This window comes from Ailuropoda melanoleuca, chromosome 8 (assembly GCF_002007445.2).
Source record: "Ailuropoda melanoleuca isolate Jingjing chromosome 8, ASM200744v2, whole genome shotgun sequence".
Taxonomy (NCBI): domain Eukaryota; kingdom Metazoa; phylum Chordata; class Mammalia; order Carnivora; family Ursidae; genus Ailuropoda; species Ailuropoda melanoleuca.
In genome coordinates, this window is record NC_048225.1 from 127,230,506 (window position 1) to 127,250,884 (window position 20,379).

Consider the following 20,379-nt stretch of genomic DNA (forward strand, 5'->3'; position numbering starts at 1 on the left):
ACCACCGGCTGTGGCTGTCCCGCGGGCTCCGGGGAGGAGCCCCCAGAAGAGGGGCTGCTTCCCACCCCTCCCCACCTGCCCCGCACAAGGTCGGAAGTCTGGGCGGGGGGGCTGGCACCGAAGCGCGCGGCAGGGAGGCCGCGGGGACCCGGGGGGCGTTCCCATCAGCGCGCGGACTCCGGGACGCAGGTCGGGCCACCCGCGGCGGAGGGGTGCGGGAGGCAGGGCTGGAGGCGGCGGCGGGCGCTCGGGGGGCTGGCACGGTCAGCGGGCTGGGTGCGCCGCGGGAGGCCAGGGCTGCGGGNCCCCTCCCCTCCCTGGGGCCGCCCCCGCCCCCTGGCCGGGGACGCGGGGGGATCGGGAAGGTCACGCGACCCGCTGCCTCCTCTGCGTCCGTTCCCGGCGGCAGCAGCAGCGAGAGCAAGGACGTGCGAAGTAGGACATCGTTCTGGGGAGGAGAAGCCGGGGACTTGGAGTAGGGAGGGAGGGAGGGAGGGCAGAAGGGGCGGGGAGGGAGCGTTCGCGGAGCGGGAGGATGATGTTGCAGCTGGAGGGATGGAAGTTAGACAGCTGGAGGGACTTCCCGTTGAGCAAGGGGCGAGGAGGAGGGCCTCAGACTTGGACAGTAAGGGAAAGGAAGATGGGAGCATAAAAAATGGGGGAGGGAATCTCTTTTTTGGAGGCAGGATGAGGGGCAAAGGACCATAGCCACCTCCCTGTCGGAAGCTCTGATTGGGTTTTGTCGCTGGTGGTGCTCCCACTGCCTGCACAGAGGAGGAGCTGACTTTGCAGCTGGAGGGATGGAGGTTAGACAGCAGATTCATGGGTTAAGCAAAGCAAGTCAGGGACTCTCCAGACGTGGTGTGGAGGAGGGGCGGCACTGTGAATGGGCACACTGGTCATGCAAAGCAATGTGCAAACCACAGGCGTTGCTGGGAGCCCAGAGGGCCCACTGGCCAGAGCTGTTGCTGATGAATGTGCAGCCTGGTGCTGGGAGGGGGGGGCTTGGGTGCTGCCCAGCGGTGGGGAGCTCCTGAGAATACCAATGATGCCCCCTCTCCAGCACCGCCCCTTCCCTCTGCTTTCCCAGGCTCTCTCTGCCCCACCCCCGGACTTGAAGCAGAGCCCCTGGCACAGACTGCGGGCAGGAGAGCCAGATGCCTGGAATCTCTCCCTGGATACCAGTGGTGGCACCAAGGATAGCTTGTTAGGGGATTTGATCCCCATAATCTCCAGTACCACCCCCAAGATATCCCAAGTAACGCAGGGTGCCTGCAGTGCAAATCATCCTCAGGCCAGGTCCCTGCCCTTCCATTCAGACTGCACCCAAGTCCCTCCCTCCTGTATGGGACTCTGGACTGCCCTCTGTTGATGCCCCAGCTGCCCCAGTCTTCTGCTCCCAGTGCTGTGCACTGGCTTCCAAAGGGCTTCGGAGAAGCTCACAAAAAACTCCACCCCAAATCTTTGAGGGTCTAAAGGTAGAGCTCTGGCCCCTCCCCGGACACCCATCTACTGGGGAGACAGAGCAGGGAGACCTGGGGATGGTGGGTGGTAGGGTCCTTTAGTAAACGAAATGACCCCGGCAGGGATGTGAGCCTGAAAGGACAGAACAAGGTGCCTGGCAAGTCTGGGGAAGGAGGGACCTCGGTTTGCTCCTTTCATTACGTAACTATTAACTCGATGTCCACTATGGACCAGACACTATTTTAGGACCAAGTCCTCCGGCGGAGAGGGGGATCTGGCCTTGGGGCAGATCTCAGCAGCACCTGATAGCCCCAGGACCTCCCTTTGCTCCCCTCAGACCTTTCAACCCAAGCTGAAAGAGATCCTGCCTCCCCCAGGACAGCCTCAGCATGGGTGCCTGCCTCCGGCCTGCCCGCACCTGGGCTGGAATCAGCTCCCCCAGGGGCCTGAGCCCAGACAGGCAGCCAAGTGGCTGAAATTCAATCCTGGTGGTGGCTTGCATGCAACCACGGTCCTTGCCGAGGGAAACCTGGCTGTTATGGGGAAAGACGGAGAAAGTGACCTTCCTGGCCACGTTCACTCATGACTAGAAGTGTGGGCACACATTTTGGTGCCCTGGGCGAGTCTGACCTTGCCGGCAGCAGCTGGGGCTAGACCAGGGCTGGTACCAGACAGTCTGTTCCAAGAGGCAGCCCCCTGGTGGGAAACCAGATGCGGTGTGGGAACAGGGGTATGACACTGTGAAGACTGATGAAAGGCAAGACTCCGGAGGCGTGGGCCCTGAGGTCGGAGCCCTGGCTTGCCATCTGCAGCAGCCAAACCCTGCGAAGGGCTTCCTTTCTCTGAAAGTGTTTCCTCTTCTGAACAACGGGCTGCCGAATATCTATGGTACTGGGTAAGGTCTAGTGTACCCAGCCTGTGGGCGAGCTCAGCAAAATCCAGTTCTTTTCCTTTGCTAGTCACACACACACACACACACACACACACACACACACACACACACGCCCCAGTCTGCACAGATCTCCTGGCCGGGAGGCTGGTGGGCCACTCCCCCGTGGGTGAGACGCAGGGCTCATTATCTGAGAGAGGAGTCCTGCCCTGAGGATTTCCCGGGGAAGGCAACAAGTGCCTCCCCAAGACTCGTGCACCATTTCCAGCTCTGACGATTCGTACGGCAGTCTAACTGGCACTTGCTGGTATCTTTACTTGCACCTGGTCGCTGGCCATGCGACACCCACCGCCACCCATTTCTATCCCTTCCTAAGAAGAGGCAAGAACCAAGGCCTCGCTGAGGTCTCAGAAAGGGACATTCAGGGACTGGCTGAAAGCAAACAGGATCAACGGAAGCAGGAAGAATTAATGTCAGATTTCAAGTAGGACTTCCGGCCCCAGTAACAGAAGGAGAAAGTCTCAGGAAGCCGTAGTATCTTCTGGACTAGGAGACAGACCCTGAGGTTAAGCAACGGTCTCAGGTCACACAGCATCCAGTTGGCTGGCCATGACCGAAAGCAAGTCTCCTGACGGAGGGACGCCCAGGCCAGGGTGCCTGCCAGGGCCCCGACTGTCTCTCAGGGGACAGAAATGCTGGAGGCAGAGAGAGAAAAGGAGGGAGGGTGGGGGCAGCCCAGCTGGCTCGCCTCCCAACATCCTGGGCTGTGAGGAGTTTTCCAGTCTTTCTGGAGGAGAACAATCCATCTCCTCCCTCTCCCCTCCCCCACCAGCGCCCCCATCCAACGCTGAGGCCATGACCAAAGTTGGGGAAAGAGAACCACCCCCCCAAGGTCCTTGCGTCCCTGGCTCCACCCACCTCCAGTATTAGTCCCTGGCCTTCCTCACTGGATTCCCAGCCACGGTGGCCACAGGGAGAGCCTGTCCTTCCGGCCCCTCGAGCACCTGTCCCCACTTTCCCAGACTTGGGGGTGGGGCCCAGGCAGCTCAGTTCGTCTCTGATAGGCACCTGGGTCCTCTGCCACGGGGACAGGGACGTGGGAGCGGCTCCAAACGCTGGCACAGCTGTGCTGGGAGAATGGTGGCTTTGATAACTTCTGAAAGGGGCCAGGAAGCGCGGGACCCCGGCCCAGGCGGGGGAGGGGCTAGCGATGTTCTGAGGGCTCCTGCAGCTGGAGGCGGAGGAGGGGGGGCGTGGGAGCTGGTGTGGTGAGGAGACAGAGGTGGGACCTACAGGCTGAACAGCATTTCGGGGAGCCCCTGAGCAGGAGTGGACAGACCCTTGCTGCCAGGGCAGCAAAGTCCTGAGTTCAGAGGGGACCACCAGACTGTTCCCCAAAGAACAGCTGAAGGAACAGGAGGGCTCAACCCTGAGACCATCCCAGTTTCCTTCTGGAGGAAGCCGTCCCATCTGCAGGCTCCTCGCAGCCCCTCTCCCTGTGACCGGGCAGCGAAAGACCGCTCACGTTTCTGTGGTGCTGGGGCGGCACTCCTGTCTGCGAGCCTCGGGTGCCCCACCTGTAAAGTGGTAACAGCATCTTGTCTTCTGTTTGCCTGGGTTTTTTTTTTTTAAGATTTTATTGATTTATTTGAGAGAGAGACAGAGATAATGACTGAGAGCATGAGTGGGGAGCAGAGGGAGAGGCGAGCTCCCCGCTGAGCAGGGAGCCCGATGTGGGGCTCGATCCCAAGATCCTGGAATCATGACCTGAACCGAAGGCAGACGCCTCACCGACTGAGCCAGCCAGGCGCCCCTTGTTTTCTGATTTTGACATTGGAACCACGTAAACATATTATATAATTGAAACATAAAACTGAATTCAGAACACTTAATTTTAGACTAAATTAATAAGCAGAACAGGGATACAATTCCTAAAAATCTAAAACAAGGTGAAATAAGGGCCCGTGATTGTATGTGAAGCTGGAGGCGAAGCTGCGCGGAGCAATTTTCTTTCAAGCGATTATGAAACTCAGCATGTCGACTGTTCATCCCTCAGAACGAAAAGAACCACAAAGAAATCATAATGTCGACATTGGTATTGCGAAATGCGATAAAGGAAATAAGTAATTATGGGAACGGTGTTCGGAACGAAGAGTTTCAGTGTGAGAAAAGCAAAGTTAAGCCAAACTGCTAATCTCTCACGTGAACTGAAGATAACAGTGTGAACTCACGATTTGTATGTCTGCAGAAAAGGCTGAGAAGCAGTGACCCCCCTGGGGGGGGTGCTCCTGGGGTCCAGAAGTGTGGGCTTTCTGCTCCCAGGACCCGAGCCTCTTTGGAAACGCCCCAGTCAGGGGCTGCACAGCGTGTCACGCTTGCGAATCAAGGAAGTTTTGAGACTCAGGTCAGTTTCATGTCCAGAGGACCCAGTAGCCACCTTGCGAAGAAGCTCACTGGCCAGGATGACATGTCAGCATTAAAATGAATAATGACCGTAAGAGACTGAAGCACGTCGAATCTATAAAGTCCAAGAGGTCGTCATGACACTAATGAAGAAAATCCCTGGTCACCTTTGGACATCGGCGGTGTGCCGACTCACAATTGTGAAAATTAAGAGAGTATATGGAGCCCTGTGGGTGCCCACCTGTATCCCCTTAACAGCTGCCTTAACAGGCCAGAGGCTGCTGACCTCCTGAGGACTTTCTCTGCTGGACAGGTGGACAGCAAGTCAGACGTGCGCGGGAGTTGACGGCCTGGAAACAGCCTCAGGCAGGGACAGAGGGGAAGCCGGTAGACTGGAGCCCCAGCCCCCCTCAGGTGGGAGCAGTGTGAGGCAAGCCCCCCGGTCTCCCCTCACTCCCATCAGCTTCGAGCACCAGCTGGGCACAGCTGGCACCTGTCCCAGGTGTGTGGACTCTTTCCTCAATCATCGCTGGGATTCCTTCCCCGTCTCACTGTGCTATCGAGATCTGGGGATTCAGAGCCCCCAAGTCACACGCACGCGTGGTGGGCACAGCAGCAATCCCCAGTGGGATGATTGTGATCAGGTGTGGGTGTGCTCAGAGGGCTCAGTAAGCCATGAGAGCAGGAAGCCGTACTCCCGGGGGCCCTAGCTCTGTGGCACCCCTGCCTTGCTCTCAGCTCACCCCTAGCCCCTTGGAGCGCCTCTGTGATCAGGCTTCAGGGGAGGAAGAAGCCCTACTTCACGGACAGGGCCCTCTGAGCTCCGATGCAAGCGGAACAGGGGCAGGTTTTGGGCAGCACGCTGGCCACCCTAGTTTGCAGGGGGAGAGGTAGGTAGGACTCTCGAGCTATGTCCCATGGCTTGGCTGCTCAGGCCAGGAAAGGTCATGACGGGAAGGTGGGAGATAAGGAAGTTAAGGGAGAGCAGTGGATGGCCTTGCAGGAGTGGGCACTGTTTCTAGGCAGTCCCATTCACAAGCATTCACAGCCAGGGGACAGAAGAGCTCCAGGGGGTCACAGCCTTTGTCCTCCGCCCCGTGCCAGCACCTTCATGAGGCCCATAAATGGTGTGGTTATGGCCGTGGATAGAAGTCAGCACGGCTCGCTCTCTCCAAGGCCAATCTAGCAACTGGACGCTCAGCTGTCAGCCCCACAGAGGGGGGCTGGGCCCTCACAGGGTCCCGTCCCTCAAGGAGATCAACCAGCCCCTGGGAAGCACCTTGACTACAGTGTACCTCTTTCCATCTGGATGGGGGAGCAATATCTCCTTCCTGGGCTTATGCACGTCCTGGATATGGATTGGCCCTCCCTGCCCAAGTGCCTTGGCCAGTACCAACATCCAAGGACACAAAAGAAATGGCTTATCCCTATGAGATCCCACAGGGTATCACTTCTAACAAGGGGATCCACTGGACACTGAAGGAAATGTGACAGTGGGCACAAGACCACAGCATCCATTGGCCCTGCCGGATACCACGTCACCTTGAAGCTGCCAGCCCGGGAGGACATTAGTATGGCCTCTTTACAGCCCAACTAAATGCCAGCTGGGGGGAAACATCCTCTGGGATCGGGGTACTAGACTTCAAAATGCAGTCTACACTTTGAACCGTTGGCCATTGCATGGTGCTGTAGCCAGATAGCTAGAAATTGTGCGTACAGGAGCCAAGGGATGGGAAGAGCAAGGATCCTCTCACCGTCAGCCCCAGTGACCCGCTCAGGGAATTCGTGCTTCCCATCCCTATACATTTAGGCTATGTAGGATTAGAAGCCCTAGTCCCTAGGGTGGGAGATGTGTCTGCCAGGGGTCACAGTAAGGGTACCACCAGACCTAAGGTGCTAGCAGCCTCTGGTCCTTTTGTGCACCTCATGCCAATTCACCAGCAGGCAGAGAAGAGAATGACCCTGGCGAAGACTTTTGTTCTCGATTAGCCCATGTCGGGGGGAAAGCGTGCATGCAGGCGCGGCACTGCTGGCCTGTCCAGGGCATGGGAAGGAAAGACCTTCAGGGGTGAAGGCCTGGGCTTTTCTACAGTGAGAGCCCCGCAGACGACAGGTGAACCGTGGAGGAAGGAGATGCGGAATACCGGTATTGGTCACAGCCCAGCCACCGCCCTGAAGCCTCAGTGACAGGACAGAGTGGACAGGGGGACACCTGGATCTGAGCAGTGCGGAGGGTGGACCGAGGCTGTAACCCGACCCTTCGGCACCCATCTCCACTGGCAGACGGTAACATCTGTGACTCTGCCTGAGGGCTTTTTTCTGGCTGTGGGAGCCCGAGTGCTCTGAGCTAGCCAGGAAGGCTGATGGGTCAGTGCTCCCAGAGGCAGACAGCCCTCAACTTTCAGACAGCAGGATGACACATATGACCCCGCTGTCTTTGCCCGTAAGGTGGGGTTCTCTGAGACAGGCTTCACGTTGCCTTCCAGGGCTCCCCGGCAGGATGGGGCTCGTCTCTCCCCCCGCTCCGCCTCACACCCTCCATTGGCTTCCTTTCCCCTCCTGCCTCACTTCTCCAGACCCCCACTGGTGCCTCTTAGTATGACCCCCCCAAATAAACTGCTCTCACCGAAAGCCTTGACTCACACCTGGTTTTGGGGAACCCCACTGTCTTAGTAGCTCAGGGTGCAGTAACAAGTTACCACAGACTGGATGGTTTAAACCACAAACACGTATTTCCCTCGGCACTGGAGGCCAGCCGACTGGTGTCTGCTGAGGGCTCGCTTCCTGCCCTGCAGGTGGCAGCCTTCTCATCAGAGTCGCACGTGGGGGAGCACAGGAGAGAAGAAAGCTCTCCCGAATCCCTTCTCATAAGGACACTAATGTCATCATGGGATTACCTCCCAAAGGCCCCATGTCCAAAACCATCACACTGGGTATTAGGGCTTTAACATATGGATTTGGGGGGATGCAAACATTCATTCCATAGGCACCTGTCTAAGACAAATGGGAGAGAATCAGGCATTAATCCTAACTTTCCTGAATGGGTTCTAAGTCAGGGTGACAATCATCGATGAGGGACATTTTTCTTTATGGAAGAGTTCACAGCTAATAATGAAGGAAGGAGGAATGACAACATCAGAATGTCTCCATTTTGTGCTTCTAATGAAATAATGCATCTAGACAATGATCACCAGTAGCCATTAGATAAAAAGGTGAGGGGTGTACTGGGTCAGGCAGTGGCCACAAAAATATATGTCTACATTGTAACCCCTGAAACCCATGAATGTTAACTTGTTTGGAAAAAGGGTCTTCATAGATGGAACTCATTACATGAATTTATTCCTGAAATTCAGTCAATGGTTTTGAGATGAGCTCATCCTGGATTAGCCAGTGGAGTGAATCCAACGACAAGCATCCTCATGAAAAACAGAAGAAGAGGAGACCCAGACACACGAAGAGGAGCAGGCGACGTGACCACAGACACAGAGGTAGGCACGGTGCAGCCAGAGACGCCAAGGAATGCCGCCTGCCACCAGAAGAAGCAAGAAAGAATTCTCCTCCAAGTCTGCAGAGGGAGGGCCACACTGCCAACACCCTGAGTTTGGACTTCCGGCCTCCAGAACAATAGAATACATTTCTGCTGTCGGGAGCCATCACACGTCCGTTGCAACAGCCACAGGCAACAGGCACAACGAGGAGCTCTGTACCAAATGGATCAGGCAGGATTTACTGGTCAGCCGTGCCATCCACACCCAGACGCCTCCCGATGTGACGAAAGAGGAAACAGACAGTCTTACTTATGAAATCCTCCTCCGAAAAAAGGGAATGTATGTTTAATCAAACTCCTAAACATAATGACAGGGGACAGAGGAACATGTGAAATGACACTACAAGGATACACTCAGCCCAATCTAGAATGTGGGAGACTCGACAGGAAAACAACCCTGTTTCCTAAACAAACAAAGTGACGTAGAAAACATGAAGGAATAAGAAGTATTACAGTTTAAAAGATATTTTTAAAAGATTTTATTTATTTATTTGACAGAGAGAGAGAGCACAAGCAGGGGGAGCAGCAGAGGCAGAGGGAGAGGGAGAAGCAGGCTCCCCATGGAGTAGGAAGCCCAATGCGGGACCCGATCCCAGGACCCTGGGATCATGACCTGAGCCAAAGGCAGACGTTCAACCGACGGAGCCACCCAGGTGCCCCTAAATGATATTTTTAAAAAATTAAGCAAGGGACGCCTGGGTGCCTCAGTTGTTGAGCGTCCAACTCTTGATTTTGGCTCAGGTCATGACCTCAGGATCCTGAGATGGAGCACTGCCTGGGGCTCTGAGCTAAGCAAGGAGTCTGCTTGAGATTCTCTCTCTGCCCCTCCCCCTGCTTGCCTGCGCTCACTCCCTCTCATTCTCTCTAAATGAATAAATAAAATCTTCAAAAAAATAAATATTAACCAAGAAGAATTCATCAAATGCAGTGTATAGCCCTCACTTGGATCCTGGTTTGGGCAAACCAACTATAAAATTATATTTTTTAGACTTTCAAGGGAAATTGATCATGAAGTATGTACAAATAATGCCAATTGGGGGTGTGTGATAATGGAATTATGGTTATTTTTTTAAAGTCACTATATGTTAGAAATACATAGTGAGAATTAACAGGTGAAATAATAGGCTGACCGAGATTTGCTTTAAATTACTCCGGCAGAAAGGAACACAAGTGAGGGAACTCATGAAACCAGAAGGGTGGGGTTTTGAAATGGTCAAGCTGGATGATAAAGTGGTCTGCTATCCTATTCTCGCTCTTTTTGCATATGTTTGCATATTCTCTGTAATAAAAAAAAAATTGTAGTAGCAATGTGGAGAGTAGTTGTAAAAAGTAGTGGGCATGTGTTTTCGTGGGTGAAAAAACGAAGCTTTGCAGCAAATGGAAAATCCTGTGACCATTTCACATCTGGTCTCTTGACAAAGTTGAGGGCATCGTAGAAAAGGAAAGCCGTCTTCCTTCGGGGAAGCAGCTGGGCCCAGCTTCTTGGCTTTCCGGGGCTCTCACTCCATAACAGACCAGAACTTAGAAAACTCAGAACGGCCGAGGGGGAGGAGGTGGCTGCCAGCATCTTCCAGAATGGTGCCTGTGGTGGCGCTGGGGCTGGTCCGGTACACACAGTTGCGGTTTTACGTCGGGGCCCGAGGAGGGTTGCTCTTTCCTGCCCCCTTGTGGTGGAGCGAGGCCATGCAATTAGTTCTAGAAAACAGTTGTCAACAGGACAGGGGTCTCTCTGGGCGGCAGCTATTAGTTGCGGGTGTAAGACCTTCCAGAGCTCTGTCTACTTTTTCCTTCTGGTGGCGACTGGCAGCATTGGAGATGGTGGCTGCTCTACAGCCTGGGTCCCTGAATAACTAAGATGAGAAGGACCCCCACGAGGCACAGGTAGCGTAAGGCAGAAATAATCTTGTTTTAAGCCACTGCTGTTTGGAGGCTGTCCGTCACCCCAGCACGGCTGAGCGTATCCTGATGTACACAGCGCCGCACGGCAACCAATCCCACAGGGCTACCTGGGAAGAATTCGGATAATCATTATTGTCGACGTTCTGTTTCCATTAGTGTTATCATAATAATCATCCGTTATTACAGGTACCATTCACCCAGCGCCTCTATCGTGCGCCGGGCAGTGGCACCCCGCACACTCGTCTCCGTTACCCCTCCGGGCAAACTCCGGAGGCAGATACTCTCATCCTACAGCCAAGGAGAGGAAAGCCGAGCTTAGCAGCTCCCACACGACTCCATTGGTGGTGTGGGAGTTCCTGAAGATGCTGTTGGTTCCTTTCCATACGACCCCACGGATGAATTCTCTATAGTAATTACCGCAAGAACCCTCGTGGAGAGCAATGTCACGACAGGTATCAAGCACCCCTAGAAAGTTCGTGCCCTTTGCTCCAGTGATCATTCACTAGCCCAGGCTTGTTGTGAAGCAGTTACATTGCTTGAACAGTGAAATGAACAAACTAATTAATTAGTTAAAATAATATATATAGTAAAGGAAAACGAACTAATGACATTTGAGCTTGTCTCTTGAGTTACTGGACTGTTTCCTTTAGCCAGATGTTCATGCGCCCCGTCCCGTCCCCCTTTCGCCTAGGGGCTGGCGAGCGCAGGTCAGGTGCCAGCCCCGCGGTGGGCTCGGTGGCCGGGCTGGCCGCCTCCTCCTTGCGCAGGGCCAGTGTGCTGTCAGCTGAACAGGGGTTTGAGTTTCCTATACAGGACAGGAGACTGGCAGGATACAAACACACTCTGAAGTGTGTTTAGGCCCATCTTTGTTGGTTCTGTCGTGCCCCGCGGGTAAGCCTGCGGGTGTCCAGCGCTCGCTCCGGGTGACAGGAACCGCAGTCTCAGGTGGGTGCGTGGCGCCCCCGCGTGGAGCCCGGCGCAATAGCACCCGCGTTCTCCCGCGTCCACCCGGGGCGGGGCCGCCCGCGGTGCCTGCAGTCTCCCCTCCGCCTGTGGGGTCCCCTCCCCGCAATCCCCACCGTCCGGCAGGCTCGCCCCCCAAGGCAGGAGCCCCACCTCTGACCGTCTCCCTAGGCGCAAGGTCGGCCGGCTGGGCCGGAGACACCCCCGCCTGACGCCTCGACGCCCAAAGTCCTCAGGTTACTGGGCTGCTGGGCACAGAAGTCGGTTAATGCCCCGGGCGCCCACCCGCCCTCAGCAGCGGCCGCGGGAGCGCGCGAACGGCCGCCGGCCCGGCGCCGCCACCTCCCCTCCCACGCCCGGCCCTCCGGGACCCCAGGACCCCGGGCGGTGGCGGGCTGCGGGAAAGGGGCGGCGGGAGGCCCTACTCCGAGTAGCAGTAGGTCCCGAAGGCCGCCTGCTGGGCTCGCGGGAAGCCGAAGCTGCGCACGCCCGGGTCGGGGAGGCCCCCGCAGCGCGGCCGCGGCGACGTGATGGGGAAGCGCACGCTGCCGTCCGCCAGCCAGCCGCCGTCGCACTGGTCCAGCCCCGAGAACTTCCAGGCGGCGTAGAGGTGCCCGACCTTGGCCACGGTGGCCCCGCGCCGCCGGCACGCCGCATGCGCTTCAGACAGCGTCAGCCGCCCGGGCACGAAGAACACGTGGCCTGCGGAGAGGCTCGCGTCACCACCCGCCCGGCCGAAGGCTCCCGGGGACCGAGGCAGGCGTGCGGGGGTCGGGGTGGTGCGGTCGGGTCGCGGTGACTGAGGGCACCACGCGCGGTCTCGACGGCGAGGCCGGGCCCCCTCCGGCCGCGCCCATATCGCTCGCGCCCGGTTTTCCAGATCCGCCCCACGTCCTGGTCCGGTCCGAGCCGCAGGCGCGGACTCTCATCCCCGCCCCGCCGCCCGCCTGCCACCCCGCGCCCTCACCTGCGGTCATCGAAGTGAAGCAGAAGGCATCATAGCGGTCGCGCTTCCGGTCGCGGGGCCCGTAGCTGCGGATCCCCGGCCGCCCCGGGCCGCCGCACGGGGCGCGCGCCGTGAGCACCGGGTAGCGCACGGAGCCCTCGAGCAGCCAGCCCGCGTTGCACCAGTCCAGGCCCTCGGTCCACGCTGGCCGGCAGGGGGACACAGGGTCGGGGGTTAGAGGGGTCCCCGCAGGATCCTGACCCGAGCTCGCCCCCGCGGGGCCGGGTTCATCCTGGAGAGGCCTGGGCTGTGCCCCGGCCGGCCGCTCACCCTGGTACAGCTGGGCGTAAGTGGCCAGACGCCCGTCCTGCTCCTCGCACGCTTGTTTCGCCTCGTAGTAATTGAACTGGTACCGGCCCCGGCTGGGCTGGTACGGAAACACCACACCTGGCGGGAGGCGGACATCCTGGAGAGGGCCGGCTGACCCGGCAGAGGGCTGGGGGACCCCGGCGGCGAGCGGGGGGAACCCTGGGAGACTCGAGCTGGGGCGGCCAAAGCCCCGCAGGAGAGGAGGGGTCCGGGAACCCAAGGGTCTCACCCTCCAGGCGCAGGGTCAGCGCCACGCTCTCGTCCTCGATGCCGTTGATGAGCTCACAGCGGTACCTGCCCTCGTCCTCCAGGCGCACGCCCTCGATGACCAGGGACGCATCCAGCCGATGCCCCCTCCGCATCCTGGCGCGCCCCCCCAGGGGCCCGTAGCCCCGGGCTTGCAGGCCGTTGGTAATGAGGATCAGCGTCTCCCGGAGCTCCCCGGGCTCCACTTTGCTCCAGCGAACCTTGTAGCTGGGAGGCGGGGCGCCCAGGACGCAGGGCAGCGTGGCGGTGGCCCCACGACGAGAGTGAATGACCTCGTGGATGGGAGGCAGGAGGTAGTGGGGGCCGGGGTGGGTTGCTGAGCAGAGGGGGCCACAGTGGCAGGAACCCCCTGACCCTCACTGCAAGTGCCCATCCAGACTCCCCCAACCCTCTCCTCCTTTGCGCAGTAAACAATGGCCCTCCCTGAGCACCTCCAACCGTTGCCCCATCCACTTGCCCCACACCTGGAGCCTCTCCCCTGCTGTTCCCTCAATTCTGGGCGGGGCTGAGGTCTTACCTGGGTCCCCGAGGGCTTTGTGGAAGGTGGCAAAGGCCCAAGGGAGAAGGAAGTGGCAGAGCGCTGGGAGACTGAGCGGGCCTGGCATGATGGCCAGTCAACCCAGCGCCGTCTGCAGGGCACAAAGAAGAGGCATTTCTTGGGACTAGGAATGGGGGGAGGGAGCAGGGTTGGAGATGAACTCCCATCCTTCAGGGATCCCTCAAAGAGGACTGTCCAGCTGGAAAGTATGCGGGCAGAGCAGGGGGCTGAAGGGGGGCAAAAGGAAAGTGGTGGGGAAAGGGGCAGTAAGAAACTCCCTTCCCCCAGGCCTCCTGGGTCGTCCCTCTTCCACCCCTCCCTTCAGGTCCAGAGCTGGCCGGCCTCCCCTCCCCTTCCCATCACAGCGGATGGCTCCTGCTGTCTCTCGCATCTCCCAGCACCGTCCTCCAGGGGAGCCAGAGCAGACGGGATCTTGTCACTCTCCTGCTTAACGCACTGGCTCCCTTTACCCTGAGGATAAAGTCTGGTCTCCTAACCACAGCTTCCAGGGCCCTCTGGGATCCTGCCTCTCCCTGTGCCTTCCACATCGCCCCCACCTGCTGTGCCCTCAGCACTATGTCCAAGACACGTTGCGCTTCTGGCTCCAAAAGAGTCCGAAATCACTCTCACCTCCTTCTCCCAGGCATCACTGTGGGCCTCACCTCCTCTGGGAAAGCCTTCCTCTGCCCTGGCTGGCTGCACTGTAGTGCACGCTGACCTGCTCTTCTGGGCCCCCTGCTGCACCGGCCTGGGCACTCGTTCTTGGAAGTGCTTTTATTAGCAGCTGAACTAGGAGTGTGGATTTGAAAGTAATACCCATGCCTGTGTCGACTGTATCAGGGAGGTTTCCGGGGATTATACAGTTATAGAATAATTCCAAACACAGTGTCTATTTCAGTAGTGGATTTCCCCCTTCTTTTTCTTTTATTTTATTAAGTAGGCTCCACGCCCAATGTGGGGCTCGAACTCACGACCCTGAAATCAAGAGGCGCAGGCTCTGTGGACTGAGTCAGTCAGGGGCCCCGATTCTTCCCTTTTTTAATATTATCTGTTCTTTATCAACTTGACCATTTTTTAAAAATTTGACTGAGGGCCCCTTAACCTAGCTTTACTCGTTTTCTAACCCTGATTCCTGCACGTGCCAAATGCATGACTTTGAATGAGTTATTTACTTCTCTCTGCCTCAGTGTCCTCATCAGTAAACATTAGGATAATAATTCCCACGTATCTCACCAAAGGAACATGCATGCAATGCTTAAAATCGTGTCTGGTAGTAAGTGCCGTGTATGTGTCAGCTATTTTCTGCAGCACCCAGCACAGTTTCTGGCACACAGTAGGTGCTAAATAAATGTGTGTGCATTTTAATGAATGAGCCCACACTAAGGATTCTGGGAAAGAGAGCTGGGAGCCAGGGAGAGTCGGAAGCCCAGGGGCTGAGCCCCTCCTGCTCCAACTGAAGGCCACGCCCCGCTGGCGGCGGGATACCTGGAGCGCTGGGCGCTGAGAGCTTCCCAGGGGCTTCAGGGGAAATACCTGGGCCCCTGTGCGGGCCCGCCTGGGAACCCCGCCCGCTACTGGCGGTATGAGACCGGCCCTGCACTTCCCACGTGTATCTTGTATTCACTCCTCTAAGCAATGACTTGAGGTAGGAATGATCCCGCGCCCCCTTTTACTCCTGCTCAAAGATGTGCAAAGCTAGTAAGGTCACACAGCTAGTAAGACGAGGCTGTGCTGGGATCTGAACCCGGATTTGACCGCAGGCTCATGCTCTTTCCTACCCGCTGGTCTGCTTTCTGTGTTTCAGAGCGGACACACACACCTCTTTGTAGCCCTTGCAGAGAAGGAGAGAGCCAGCAGCCCCCAGTGCCCACCTGTTGTTAGAAGCCGGTCTCTTCACAGAGATGGGAGCCACAGGGACTGGCTGCTTTCTGTCCTGCTCCAGGAAGAGGTTCCGGTGACAGAGTTGCCTGGGCCCCTGGCAGGTGCAAGCACCTTTGAGCCCTGGGACTTGGGCTCCTGATGAGCGGGGTCGCTCCTTTTGCACCTTTGAGGACAGGCTTCTGCCCTCAACTCACAGAAGCAGCCAAGGTGACGACAATTTTTACACCTGTCAGTCCACTAGGCCAGGCTCCGCGACCAGTGTCCAGCCTGTGACCCGGCACTATATCTGCCCTGCTCACTGTCCTGGGCCTGGGGAAGATGTGGGGCTTGGGACGGAGCATGGGGACCCCAAGAGGGGGTGGAGGAAAGGAGGCACCCAGGAAGGATTACCGGAGGAATGTGGAGGAGAGGAATGTGGAGGGTGGGGTGCCTCGTTTCTTCTAGATGCTCATGGCCCAGAGAAGGAGCAGATGGACTGGTGGGTATGAAGACGTTGGGCCGCTGTGTGTGGGGATGAACGGCGGATGAGCTCACAGACCCATGGTCAAGCTCCCGCGGTCTTGGCATTTCCACATGGGCCTCATCCAAGCAGCACCCCCACCCCTTGCCCCACAGAGTCCTCACCTCTGTCCTCCGGAGCCTGGGTGCGCATTGCCTGTGGGAAGAGGCTCTCAATGAGGGAACCAGCTTCCAGGACCTCCAGCGGCTTCAAGAAACCGGACCCCTTCTGTCCAGCCCCCTGTCTGTCCGTCTGTCTGTCCTTTCCTTCTCTGGCACCACCCCATCGGAAGCACAATTTCCCATTGTCTCTGTCTTTCCCCCTATTGTTGAATAACAGGGGCCCTTTCTTTATCCCGTGGGCAATGGCAACGAAATGTCAACAGCTGGGGATGTGGGATGCAGGACCGGCTGGCACACGGCACCGGAAAAAGGGCCTGGGTAGGGGCAGGCTCCGAACAGGATGGACATCCCTAGGGAAAAGAGTGGGGTGCGGGAGCTGTTGGTGAGAAGGGTGAAATGGGGCCCCTTCCATCCCCAAGCTTCAAGCCTGGGAGGGATTTGGTGTGAGGCCAGGGATGGCTGGGCTCCGCAGAGGGCAGAGTGCGTGGTTGGAATTGCAGTGGGAGAGATGACAGGTTGGCAACAAGGAGGGGTCTCTGTGCCTGGGAGGAAAATGGGAATTTCTGAGAAGGACTTTGGAAAGCTCTCCAACAGAGAGGTCAGCTTATTTGTCCCGCCCCCTCTTAGTGTAAATTCTCAAGAGAGGGAGGTCCTTAACCTTCCTGAGTGGGAACACACTTCTCCACAGTCTTGCCTGGCGTCTAAGCTCCTGCTGGAGCTCACACTCATGGTTCAAAACTTTCTGCCAAGGTACAATTTACATACAAGGACCAGAGATCTCACGCAGACAGCTCGATATGTCGACACGTGTACACAACACGGGACTAACCCCCAGATCAACATATAGAACATTTCTAAAGATTTTTTTTAAAGATTTTTATTTATTTGACAGAGATAGAGACAGCCAGTGAGAGAAGGAACACAATCAGGAGGAGTGGGAGAGGAAGAAGCAGGCTCATAGCGGAGGAGCCTGATGTGGGGCTCGATCCCATAATGCCGGGATCACGCCGTGAGCCAAAGGCAGACGCTTAACCGCTGTGCCACCCAGGCGCCCCTAAAGATTTTTTTTTTTTATTGGAGCACCCAGGTGGCTCAGTCCATTAAGAGTCTGCCTTCAGCTCGGGTCATGGTCCCAGGGTCCTGGGATCGAGCTCCCTGTCGGGCTCTCTGCTCAGTGGGGAGCCTGCTTCTCCTTCTGCCTCTGCTGCTCCCCCTCCTTGTGTGCTCTCTCTCTCTCTGTCTCTCAAATAAATAAAGTCTTTTTTAAAAAGATTTTTTATTTATTTGAGAGAGAGAGCAGTAGGGGAAGTGATAAAGGGAGAGAATATTCGAACAGACTCCTGCTGAGCATGGAGCCCCACACGGGGCTCCAACCCACCACCCTAAGGTCAGCCCCTGAGTCAAAACCAAGAGTCAGATGCTTAACAGGCTGAGCCACCCAGGCACCCCTTACACAGCACATTTCAACACCCAGGATAAGCCTGTTTCTTTTTCGTTTGCTGTCAGTGCAGAAGGGGGACTCCCATAGGGAATAACCATTTAGAAACGGTTCCAGCTTCCAATCGCCTCTTAACCTTCCTTTTTCTCCACCCAGCAGCCCCACATCAGTAGCTTCGCGTTATTAAGATCATGCCTTTTTGGAACCGGAGGGGCCCTGGGGACACCTAGCTTCTTCAAGCCCCCGAGGACAAGGAGGAGCCGGGTGGGAGAGGGACATGCCCACAGAGAAGGCCGCTGTGCGGTCACGCCTGGAACTTGCCTCTGTTCCCACTCATCAGCGGGTTCCCTCGTCAGCGCCTCTCCCGGATTCTCCAAGTCACCGAGCTGCAGGGTTTTTCGCTGGGGCCACATGTCATAACAGGAAGCCCACCCCACCTGCATGCGCTCCTCTGGGGTTTGATGGACTGTCTTCCCCCTCCTCCATCACTGTCCCCGAGCCCTTCCCTCCTCCTCCCAGAGGAGAGAAGACAAACAGCCCCTGTCTCAGGGCCAGGACACCCTGATCCCGTGCATCTGATTGGCCTCCACCCAATGCAGACAAACAGCCTCTCGCAGAGAGGGGGGCACAGAGGCTCTGCCACCCCCCTGGGCTCACTCCCACCCTCCTTTCTCCCCAGGTCACTTCTGAACTCAGGTGTGGAAGTCTCAAGTATGTGAATCTGTGAAAGGCTGAGTGTGGCAGGCGGAAGGCCTGGGACTATTTGATAAAGGCAGAAAGAACGCTTTGAGAATGGAGCTGGGAAGGACCAGGACCAGGACCAGGACCAGGAATAAATGTGTGCCGGGCAGCCAGGCTGCACTCACTTTGATCAAGGGCACTTTCATCCCCCCGCCCCCCAAGACTCAGCAGAGCAGGAGGGTGGGCTGCTGGGCCTGCTCTTCTGAGTGGAGGTCTTCACCATTGCGGCTACTGCGGGGTACAGGGGTGATCCGGCACAAGCATGGAGTCCTGACTTCTCTTCCTCTAATACCCAGACTTAGCTTTGGCCTCCAGGCAGGGTCAGCTGACCAACCTTCTTGATCCCAGCTGATGGCTAGCTGGTCCCAGTTTACTACTGGGATTGTTGCAATGGGGATGGGGAAGGTTGGCAAGATGGCACTTTAGGGGGGGTGCAGGGAGAGGCTGGGGGTGACTGGCAGGACCTCCTCTCCTTCTCATGAAGTTCACAGACAGCTGCCTCAGCCACCTCCCTGCCTCCCCGAGGAGGGAGAGGTGCCTCACCTTCTCCTCCTCCTTGCAAGCCCCAGGCCATGATTCTTTCTGGCCCAGGCTGAGGCATCCTTGGGGCTGGATCCCAGCGTCACTGCAGGAAGATGTGGGGTGAGGCTGGGGAAGGCAGCCTTTAGGAAAAGCACGTTTTCCACTCAGGACTGCTCCCTCTCTCTCCCCCTGTTTCCGTCTCTGTGCGGAGTATGAGGACTCACCCCCGTGCCTCAGATGCCCCACGGAGCTCCAGCAGGAGACTGTGCCTTGGGCCCCTGCCCTGCCTGGAGGTCCTGGACAGAGCTCCGTCTCCTGGCCTTCACTCCAGTCCCTTTACTTGGGGCTCCTGAGAAGTGGGCGTCACGATGCCCACTTCAGGACTAACAGGACCTTGAAACTGGGGCTGAACATGTGCAGAGGAAGGAGTTGGCTGGCTGTGCGGGCAGCTTCCTCCTGGCTCTGCAAAGTGTCAGAGCAGTGGAATGGGGGCAGGGGGTCACTTTGTCCTCATCTCAATTCAGCCAGTGTTGAGGTTCATTGACCATCTCTATTCTGAGGGTGTGATGGGGGGCAAGGGGCCCTTAGGGTGCCCTAAGACCATGACCTGAGCTGAAATGAAGAATCCTACCCTTAGCTGACTGAGCCACCCAGGCGCCCCATGTTCTTTCTTAATCCAGTTGAGATCATAACATACAAGCTGTTCCCTACTTTGCTCTTTTCACCTGATAACATGTGGTGAGCCTCTGTCTCAGGAGCACGCGATGAACAGCTTGCTCATTCCCTTCTATGTCTGCATAGCATTCCCGTGTCTGTCTGCCGTGCACCTTATGTAACCGGACACCTGTTGTGGGAAATTCAGGGTGCCAGACGTTGGGACAAGTAGTTAGACAACTTGGGGGGGAAAACCCAAAAAAGAAAAGCAAAAAACGATCCATTACCCTTCCCATCAACTAAATAAATTCCAGGAATCTAGAGATGGAAATGTAAAAATGAAGCTAAAATGAATCACAGAGTAATAATTTGTTCAATTTGAAGTGAACTTGTATTGCTTTTTATAAGCTCAATTACAGGATGATATACCTAATTGTAGACAATTTAACTAACATAAAAACATCACAAAGTGAAAATCTCCCTCAGTCCCACCACACAGAGCAAATTTTAACATTTTGTTGTTTGTCCTTTCCAACTTTGAAGAACCTTGGAACGTGGGTGGAGTTTGGAGCCTTGACTGCGGCGGTGACGTGCAGTGCGCCCGAGGGCCAGCAGGGGGCGCGCGGAGCCGGCCGCGCGCGGGGCGGCGGGTGCTGCTCCGAGAGGCCGGCGCCGGGCGGCGGGGACCCCGGGCGGCCCTCGGGTGCTCGCCTGGGCTCTAGTTCGGAGGGCGCGGGGTCTCGACCTCTCGCAGCCTCTTTCTCGGGTTCCGGGCGGCAGTGCGTGGAGAAACCGCGATGCCGGGGTCCGGGCGGTCCCTTGGAGCGCGCTCCTCCGCCTCCTCTCGCGTCGGGGCAGAGACGGTCCCACGGCGATTCTACTGACGTATCTGCAAGTACTGCTCTTTAAAAATGGGAAAGAAGCCACCCAAATGGATGCGTCTGCTACCCTGAGGACTGTCCTCCTCCAGGGTGACTCTGGAGGTGGCGGGAGACCCTGCCGCCCACCCTCCGCCGTGGCCAGCATCCCCACCGCGGCCTCGAGCCCTTCAGGGGGGACACCGAGGCCGGAGCGAGACAGACACACGCGCTGGAGGGACAGAGACTGGGACTCAGGCCTTGACCCCGAAGGGAGAGGAGGGGGGCAGCAAGCGCAGGTGGCACACGCTTGGGGGGCCCGAACCCGCACACGGGCCGTCGCTGGGACCGTGTCCCCGCATCCGCACCCCCGCATCCTC

At 57.3% G+C, this 20,379-nt stretch overlaps 1 protein-coding gene across 8 annotated transcripts; it reads right to left on the bottom strand.

Annotated features, from left to right (window-relative positions):
* Positions 1-10,182: 10,182 nt before the first annotated feature.
* HAPLN2 (hyaluronan and proteoglycan link protein 2) lies at positions 10,183-15,960 on the bottom strand. Of its 8 annotated transcripts, XR_004627452.1 has the most exons (10): positions 15,791-15,959; positions 15,557-15,667; positions 15,157-15,260; positions 13,265-13,376; positions 12,710-13,063; positions 12,442-12,558; positions 12,133-12,315; positions 11,591-11,867; positions 11,319-11,410; positions 10,183-10,309 (listed from the first exon to the last, which is right to left on the bottom strand). XR_004627452.1 is itself a non-coding variant. In XM_034667432.1 (9 exons), exons 4-9 carry the CDS (start codon positions 13,350-13,352, stop codon positions 11,398-11,400), a joined length of 1,032 nt encoding a protein of 343 aa, XP_034523323.1. In that variant the 5' UTR covers positions 13,353-13,376; positions 15,157-15,218; positions 15,557-15,667; positions 15,791-15,959; the 3' UTR covers positions 10,183-11,397. The 8 variants fall into 8 exon arrangements, 7 of the variants coding, with proteins under 7 accessions (XP_034523323.1, XP_034523327.1, XP_034523320.1 ...); XM_034667432.1 differs by having other exon boundaries at positions 10,183-11,410; positions 15,157-15,218; XM_034667436.1 differs by lacking the exon at positions 11,319-11,410.
* Between the last annotated feature and the right edge of the window lie 4,419 nt (positions 15,961-20,379).